The 9865-nt window shown below is 29.9% G+C and overlaps 1 protein-coding gene across 1 annotated transcript; it reads left to right on the forward strand.

Annotated features, from left to right (window-relative positions):
- Positions 1-1404: 1404 nt before the first annotated feature.
- On the forward strand, positions 1405-3736 carry LOC102598883 (homeobox-leucine zipper protein HOX11-like). The gene is made up of 4 exons (XM_006359100.2): positions 1405-1888; positions 2176-2516; positions 2602-2681; positions 3055-3736. Exons 1-4 carry the CDS (start codon positions 1564-1566, stop codon positions 3428-3430), a joined length of 1122 nt encoding a protein of 373 aa, XP_006359162.1. The 5' UTR covers positions 1405-1563; the 3' UTR covers positions 3431-3736.
- The last annotated feature ends 6129 nt before the right edge of the window (positions 3737-9865 follow it).

Below are 9865 nucleotides of genomic sequence, written 5' to 3' on the forward strand. Positions count from 1 at the left end.
ATGTTAAACATTTTCTTTATTAGAATCTAGAATGAACAATTATGAAAATATCTTTAGGAAAAGATAGGTCAATCTAGTCAAGCTGACTGTTTTAAAATCCGCCATTATGATAGGTTAATTTAATCCGTAAAAAAATTCAAAGTTTTTGATGGTACGATTTAGACTTGAACATATTAACAAATCTCTTAAAATTACAATGAAATGAATACGCATTTTCACAAATATATTTTAAACAAAATACTTAGTTATTATTATTAACATGAATAGAGTGCTTTCACGTGTGTTGTCAACCTGAGATTGTCGGTTCAAACATACTCTTTAACAAGTCAATGCAAATAAACAATATGGTCCATTAATAATAATAATGTTAAAGACCAACTTCACCAACAACTTCATCTTCCCATCGACAATGTTTTTGGAATAATATATTGTGATAATTTTTATTAAACGAGTTTAAAATATAAAGCAAACATATGAAAAGATCGATCGATAATGAGTTACAATATTTATATATACATAAATACAATTTTAACCTAATAGATATAAATGTAATTTTTCAATAAAGAGAGTTCGAACAAATTTCTGATCATACTTGGCTCAACTCTTGAATTAATACTGATAATTGATAACAATAATCATAAAGATTTACACTTGTTAGATTCGTAAATAACATATGTCGTGTATCTGACACTTAAAAAATATGCACAATTCCTTAATTTTATTTTTCCTATTTTACTGGAAAAAGGGAAAAAAAAAAGAAGAAAAAGTTCGAACACATGCTTGACGAGAGTTGTTTGTATATTTTTTTATTTTTATTTAGTTCTTTTGGTTCTTATTTTTGTTTATTAAAATATATTCAAATTAAGACTTGCAATAAGTTCATATGCATTCCTTTAGATTATTAAAGGTAAAACAAATCTTATTAAGTTTCTTTTATTTTCGATATATGTAATCTTTAATTAATAATAAAGAAGTTTTCTAATTTTCTATTACAATCCTAGGGGCAGGTTATATTATTCACTAATTATAATTTTTGAATTCCTTTCACATGAAACTTGAATAAAATAATATCATTTTAAATGAAATATTAAAATCAAATTTAAATTTATGAATAAGATTTTTTTTTAATTATTTGAGGAGTAAAAGAATAAAACATGAGAAACAAACCAACATAATGCTGGTTTTAATTATTGGTACCATCTCTTTTTGACTAGACATTATCATATAGTATTTGCCCATTAAGACAAAAGTATCAAAATATCAAAAAGTAGAAAATATAATACTAAAAACTAAATTAATCTTGAAAAAAGAAGAAGAAGAGTAATAGGGGTCTACTCTTTTGTTCAAAATAGGACCCCACCCAACAACTCTTAAACATCATCTCTCTTTCTCTCTCCACTCTCTAGCATTTAATTAGCAATTTTCACAAATTGGATAGAATCTCTATAAAGACTCTTTCTTCTCCTTTCAATCCAAAATCCCCTTTTCCTTTTTTTTTTCTTCCCTTTACAAATACCCTCTTCTTCCTTAATTCTACTCCAATCTTTTAACTCGCATGATATTATGGAGCTTGGATTAAGCTTAGGAGATGCTAAGACAAACAATACAACAAACTCTTCTCCAAAATCATTTTTCTTGTGTAAGAAAAATGTTATTTCTACTTGTAATGATCATGAGAAGAAAAAAAGTTTAGGGTTTTGCATGGCTTTAGGAATTAACTCATCAAGTGAAAGAGTAGAACAAGATGAAGATGATGAAGAAAATAATACTTCTGAAGAAGGCACTAATAATACTCTACCAGTTCAGCTTGATCTTCTCCCTCTTGTTCCTGTTCCTCTTCCTCCTACTAATAATCTGCCTCAATCACTCCATTGGTCCTCTGATAATGGTATGTTCATTTAATTTTTACAATTATTCGTGAATTTTGGATCTAACTCAACCGTGTCGTAGTCGTATTAGTATACAAATTAATACATGTAATAATATTTTCATGAGCATCGTATTTTTTTTGTGATTTTCCCCATATGTATATTCAAATGATTTAATATAAAAAATTTGAGTGATTTTTGACGTGTTTGTTAGTACTATATTTGTGTGAATTTTTTGAGTTTTCAGTCAATAAAACTAACATTTTCCAAGAAGTTTTCTAAATTTTTAATAAATCTATTTTTATAGGGAGTTCTGAAAATGTTTCGTCGGGAAACGGTGGTTTGCCGGCGGCGAGAGGTTTCGACGTGAACCGGCTACCGGCGGCGGGTATGGATGAAGTTTCATCTCCAAACAGTGTAGCGTCGTCGTTTCGGATGGATTTTGGGCTTTTCAAAAGCTGTGTTAATATTATAGGCGTCGGAAATAAACGGAACTCGGAATCCGCCGGCGGCGAACCGGAAAGAGCATCGTCAAGAGCCAGTGATGACGATGAAAATGGTGCTAATACTCGCAAAAAACTTAGACTATCAAAAGAACAATCAGCTTATCTTGAAGAAAGCTTCAAAGAACACCATACTCTAAATCCTGTAAGTATAAATAGAAATATTTTTTGTTATTTTTTTAAAAGTATATTTTTTCTAAAATTTTTTTTGTTGTTTTTGTATGTTACAGAAGCAAAAGCTGGCACTTGCAAAACAGCTAAGTCTAAGGCCAAGACAAGTTGAAGTCTGGTTTCAGAATAGAAGAGCAAGGTAGTTTTTTTTTTATTCTTTTTATTTTTAACTATACACGCTGTTAGTATAAATAATTTTTTTTCCCGAAAATTATTTAGATCATTCAAAAGATATTTAATTTTTCTAAAAATATTAGAGAATTGAAGGCAACAAAGAAAACATTTGTTTGTGACAGATGTGAACTTAATAAATGGGTCTGGTGTGGTCTATTTTCCCACTTGAATACTTACAATTTTGCAGAAACTCCTTTCAATATTCTTGGATAATGTGAGCAAGCACTTGTCTTTATATGTATGCAACCACAATAAATGAAATTTTTTTTTTTTAATTATAGTCATTTAATTTTTCTCTTTTTTTGGTTGAAATAATAATTATTTTATTTTTCTTGCAGGACAAAATTGAAACAAACAGAAGTGGATTGTGAGTACTTAAAAAGATGTTGTGAAACATTAACTGATGAAAACAGAAGGCTACACAAAGAACTTCAAGAATTGAGAGCTTTAAAGACTTCTAATCCATTTTACATGCAACTTCCGGCCACCACACTAACTATGTGTCCTTCATGTGAAAGGGTGGCTTCCACCACTACCACCACCTCCGCCGCCACGGCTCCTCCTATCACCGCCGCCACCGCCACCGCCACCACCACTACTACAAGTGACTCAATTCCTAAAGCAATTCCATTTCTTAATTCTAGACCAAGATTTTTCCCATTTACTACTACTAATAATAATCCAAATCATTCCCACCAATCAGCAGCTTCATGAAAAAAAATATGTGAATTTTAATTTTCTCTGATGTAAATATACTAATCATTGGTTTGGTTTTTTCTGCCTCAGAGAGTTTGGTCGGATGGGTTTTTTTTTATTTGTTTTGTGTCATTTGGGATTATTATTGATGGGTTTTTTTTTCTCAACATATTGAGAATATTTTGGTTCATTTACATGTGAATGTGAAAAAAGAAAAAGGAAAAAGTACGAGAAAAAGGTTTGTAGTTGTACTAGGTTTACAAGAATTTCCTTTTTATTTATATTATGAAAAAAAAATAGAACAGAATCCTTTTTTGGTTTTTACCGATCTCTTGTTTTAATCTATTCTCTAATTTATGTTATTGAAAATGCTCGAATTCCATGAACTTTTATATTATGTAAAAAGCTCAAGTAAAAATTCATTGTGAGTGTATGAAAAAACACCATAACATTATTAATTATCTATTTAAAATTGCAATTTATTTCTGTTTCATTTTATTGTTACATTAATAGTAAATTTGACAAATTTTCCTTTTTATGTTATATTTCGAATATACAATCGATAAGTATAGATATACAAAGTCAATAAACGCAAGTTGAATTAATCCTTCGGTGTTCAAATTATTTGTACGAGACTCATTTAATATTTGTAGGAGCGAAATTTACGTTGTGCGCTCCGACTGAAAATGAAAGAAGGTACAAGTTGAATTTATTTTTTTGATAGGTTGATGATGAGAGGCATATATTTGTCCCTTGGTTCAAGGCATGCTTTGGGAGTATTTTGGCATGGGGGGACTATCGTATGTCTGTTGCCCTTTTTAATGATTTCTTTCCATTCAAACAATGCATTGATTGAATAGCAAATACTATTATTATTATTATTATTATTATTATGAGGGACGCGTGGGGGAAGAAAAATAAAATAGGGGGGACAAAGATGGCAATATTTATCAAAGTGTCTGCTAAAGTTAGGTACCCTTTATGACCACCCAATTATGAGTACACACCACCCAAGTACAATACACATTATATCAATTATGAATCATTTCCACCTTCACCATCGCCACGTGACCTTTATTTTTTTAAAATAATAATAATATTTTTATTAATTTAAATTTATATCGCGTAAAATATAATCAAAGAAAACTTACTCTATTATGAGTGAAGAAATTTTGAATTGAAATTTGAGGTTTCTTTTTGTTATCTGTTTTACTGAGATCCTTAATGATTGATTGGCATATCACCTCTCATCAAATATGATTGAGTCCTCTTTTGTCCCTTTTCTTAAATTATTATCTTATACGTTTTTTTTTTTTAAATTTCAATATATAAATGAAAATAGTGGTCATGCCCCAATTTAGGGGGATAAATAAAGTAGTAATATTAGTTTGATTTGAAAAAAGAAAGAAACAATTGTTCGAATTACAAGCTGTAACTCACTTGTATGAAGTTGGAATCGCTAGTAATTATCGATTAGTCATATGGTGGTTAATTCATTTCCAAACCTTATACATAAACGCCCATCACAAATAAGTTTTCTCTTTTTAGATTAAGATTATATAGAACAAAAAATAAGAGCGTGATTGTCTGTAGTTAGATCAGAGCCCTTGACAATAAGGCCTAAGAGTCAAAGCTTACCACTCTTGTAATATAATAATACATTAATAATTTCAGAATTTTCATAAATAAATATTAATTTTCAATTAAAACTTCAAATTCTACTATTAAGTGAATTAGGTAAATTAGTAAGAATTATGGGAGAAACAAATAGGAATGAATGAAGTTGTCTTTTACTCATATATCCTTATTATTCTCTTCCTTATCATTATGTATGGTCAACCTCATAATTATGTTGCATCTGTAAATATAGAATCGTCGCTTTCATTTTCCTTTTGCCATATTTAACACTACCCCACTTCTCTTCACTCTGCATTTCTATTTATTGCATTCCATTTTTTCAAAATTCATTGCCTCAACTAATTTTAAATAATTCATATGTTAATACTGATCCAATTCCTATTTGAGTAATTAATTACTGGTTCAACTAATTTTAAGTTTAAACTAAGTGCAAATTCAGAAATTTACCATTTTAACCACTTTAATATAAAAAGTTTCAATGTTCCTCATTATAATGTCTGACTAATTATATTTGATTTCTAACAAATAGAATTTTATGTTTTTGGTCCCCACCACAATACACCAATTTTTTCACAAACTTAATAATTGTGTTCAGACATGTAAATACTTATTTTTTTTATATAGTTGAGAAATTTATTAAGTGAGAATTGAGTTTTAATCCTCTAGACAATTAACTTAATATTTAATTAAGTACATTATTTAATTTTCTTATATCATAATGCCTATAAATATCATTATATATTAATTTTTTAAAAATATATTTACAAAGAGACTTCGAATTCACATATTCCATATTTTAGATGTTAAGACTTTATACGAGGAGAACCAACTAACCAACGTGTTTAACTACCAAAAATGCCAATAAATTTGAGGTATATACTTCTTGCCATCTATGTAGGCCTCCTAATTTAATTACAAATGAAAAGATAATTGTACTTAGCCAATTATTCTCTGTTTGGATGGTTGTTACATAATTATTTTACTTAATATTATATTATTTTAATGAATATTATATTTCATTAGATGAAGACATTTTTTTATCTTAATAACATATGAACTATTTGGAGGATAAATCTATATAAAGTTAAAAGCTATTTTCTTCGTCCATTCGGTCAAATACTCATTAATTAAACAAACAAAATTTTGGGGAACAAATAACAACTATTTTTTATTTAGTAGAGTATAAAAAACCACAATTCTTCCCTTAAGAAACATTATTAGACGTTATAGAAAATGTTAATTACTAAGCCAATAAAAATCGATTATAATTGACATTTAATCATAGATAATTAACATGCAATGCATACCCAATGCAATTTTGTTTTAGCTGGTGGTCCAATTATGGTGGGTCGATAAAATAATTAAAATGGGTAACATATTATTATCCTTAAATGTAGAATTTACTTTAAATGGTTGAGTAAATTATGGGTAGTAAATAAAGAAAAGTAACTTTCCAAATGAATTATCATAAGTTGAGTAAAATTAATTTAGAAAAATAGTGTCACGATCCAGACCGTCGTGATTGGCACCCACACTAACTCTCCGGTGGAAGAACCACTACTACAACCCAAACCAAGCAACTAAACAAAATACTAAGGCATTTAAGTTACGGAAGCAAGTTAAATACTAAGAAAATAAAGACGGAGTTCCCATAAACTCCAACAAAAGTCTAACAACGAACTAACAATACGGAAGAAATAACCTAGAACCTAAAAGTCAATGTACCAAAACATCTAACAATGAACCAAGTCTAAACAAGAAGGGATGCAACCCCCAACCAATGTACTAATAATTAATAGAACATTGTCTAAGTCCAGAAATGGTGGACATAGACGAAAGAGAACTCATGGCAGCCCGGAAGAATTGACTCACCCTTGAATTCGAATGATCACTGATCTCCTAAGCGAGGTCTGTCAGTAGCCGCTTGAAGATGTCCTGTACTTAACAAAAATAAGAGCAAGTGCAGTATCAGTACACAACCACAGTGTACTGGTAGGATCACGCAGCTATCCCACAAGTGCAACATAAGCAACTCAAGACAACATTATAATCACATGCATATATATCAACATATACAATATTATCAACATTTACGAACAACTTCACATTTTATATCAAATCATTGGTCCTCTCATGGAACCCAAACCCAAATAGTTAGTATACCGGAACGTGGTATCCGATCCCGTAATTATGTTGGAACTTGGCAACCGATCTCATAGTTATGTCGGAACATGGCAACCAATCCAAGTTAGTTATGCCGGAACTTGGCAACCGATCCAATCAACACACCACAATCACAATCACAAGTATATCATTAAGATCATACATTTTAAGTCATGATTTCATAGCTAATCTATCATTCTATCTATCTCATTTACAACAAGTGTGATCAACATTGCAACATTCATACATATACAAGTATCATAATGAAACAAAACAAACATACATCACACAATCATAGAATCACAACCATCACCTACCTCGAAACAAGCTTGAAACCCTAAGAAACTTGATCCTTCCCTTTCCGGATTCGTTCCACTTGTTCTTGGTCTACAAATAATCAATATAATACGGGAAACAATAAACAATAATTACCCGAATTACTAAAAATTCTATGAACCCTAGATCATACCCATGATCCCAATTATCCAATTTAGGGTTGTTTCCACCATATAATCTATAACAAAACCTTCTCCCATCAATATTCACCCATTCTATTACGTTCTACGGATCGAAAAAGGGATTCGGGGAGTGAAAAGTTTACCTTTAGCCTCAAGAATGGTGAAAAACTAGTAGGAGTCGTTTGGGGTTCGTTACTTGACTCTAAAAATCGAAAAGCGCATAATAAGGTCGTTTAGGGGTTTATTAACGACCTTAGGTCGCGTCGAGCCCGCCACATCGGCCCTCATCCCGCTGTAGCGGCAAAATCCAACGCCAAAGCGGCTGAAACGAAACAGAGAGTTATTTAAATAATTCCAAAGTCCCCATTTCACAACACACCTCTGACCAACGCTCAGAAAATACCCTTTACACTAAGATCGATTCTGGGAGTTCTACTCTCCCGAATTCATTTCGTAAAGTTGTACGGATTCCTTAACGAGCTATGTAACTATTCATGCAATCAAAATCATAAATAATTCACCCTATTATTACCAGATTTCCATACACCTCAACGACTTCGATTTCGTCCAAATCTGGACTAGGTTGGGAAAATCCAAATACTATGAAAAAGTTTTCCAGCCTCAAATTTTCCCCTGTTGGCATTTCTATAACGACGGGAACACGTCGTTACAAATAGAGTGTAAAGTAGAACTATGTAAAAAAAAGAAGGTAAATAATAAAAAATAAGATTATCAAATAATAAGTAAAAATAAAATAAAATAATGTGATCACACCAAATCAAGTCATGTTACACAAAATTTAATATTTCGTTGTTACCTAAAATAACTATTAAATATTATATTTAATCTAACAACACTATACAAATTATACAATACGTGGCATTAGCAAGTTTACTTCAAAGTTCAAATTAATCATCAAATCACCATCTTTGTTGTTGTACCAATTGAGAGAACAACTCAATGGAGACAAATAATACACATAATTTAATTAATCCCTAATACATCAAAACATCAGTGTCATTATACTATATTATTTTCAAAAACTTAATGGCATAAATAATTTTTACACTATTTGTTCATAGAATTTAAACACATTAAAAAAAAATATATGTGTGAGATGACAAAATCAAGTTTCATAATTAATAATGTATAATAATTGACCGACCATGGCCCTCTTCTCTAACCCCACAAATTAATCCTTTAATTAACACATAATTATAAATAATAGTAATAATATGTGGCCAAAAAGGGACAATGACATGACCTAATCACCTAAATAGAAAGTTCAACTCCTATTATTATATATGTCATCCAATGATTTGTGTTACCTTTGTTTTGTCTATCTCACTCATTGCCTAACCATATTCAAACCAATAGATACACTTACACATTCTTTTTTTAAAGAAATATTTTATTTTTTGTTGCTTTATTGAGTAGTCCTTTTCTTACCAAGCTTATAAGGAGACAATAATAATGACAAGGATTATTATTAATCAAATCAAGAAAAATCTTTCTGCAGATGACTTCTTTTTCCATTACTAACTTTTTAGTAATATTCAAAAGATTTAATTGGGTCCATTAAAGCTTGGTCATACTTATCCTTTTCTTACCTAATTTCTTTTCCATTTTTTCCAATTTGGTGCAAGACATTTCCTAGTAAGATGCCATTTAATTTTAGAAGTCTTCAATTTACCTTGTCAATCAATGTAAACATACTTCAATTTTTTAAAATATTGACCTTGTCAACAACTAATTTTTTTTGAATTGGTGCAACAAGCATTTCATAAAGGACATCAAGGATTGATTTTCTTTATCAATGCTTTCATAATCAAATTTATTGTATCGAATTTATCGAATGTGATGTATATGTTTAGTGTGATTTTATAAATTATAACATGTAAATGAATTTATTCTGAATATTCGAAGAATGACGATCACAAATTTTACATTTTTATATGTATAATAGTCATAATAGTCACACTAAGGATACTTAAAACGTGTATTTGTTTGCAACTCGAAATATTTGAAACTTAGGTGGATAATAATATAATTTTAATCAAGAAGGGGTTGTTTTCAATGAATTAGTAAAAGGAAAATGTTTTTTTAAGCAAGAAATAATAATATTTCAATCTTTACATACGACAAATCTTTGCCCACGTCATCGGGGGGGGGGGGGGAAGGAAAAAAAAAAAAT

This window comes from Solanum tuberosum, unplaced genomic scaffold (genome assembly GCF_000226075.1).
Source record: "Solanum tuberosum cultivar DM 1-3 516 R44 unplaced genomic scaffold, SolTub_3.0 scf00284, whole genome shotgun sequence".
Classification (NCBI taxonomy): domain Eukaryota; kingdom Viridiplantae; phylum Streptophyta; class Magnoliopsida; order Solanales; family Solanaceae; genus Solanum; species Solanum tuberosum.

Coding starts and splice junctions, on each gene's coding strand:
- LOC102598883 (XM_006359100.2), top strand. CDS start 1,564: ATGGAGCTTGGATTAAGCTTAGGAGATGCTAAGACAAACAATACAACA. Junction 1,889..2,175: donor CCATTGGTCCTCTGATAATG/GTATGTTCATTT, acceptor CTATTTTTATAG/GGAGTTCTGAAAATGTTTCG. Junction 2,517..2,601: donor AACACCATACTCTAAATCCT/GTAAGTATAAAT, acceptor TGTATGTTACAG/AAGCAAAAGCTGGCACTTGC.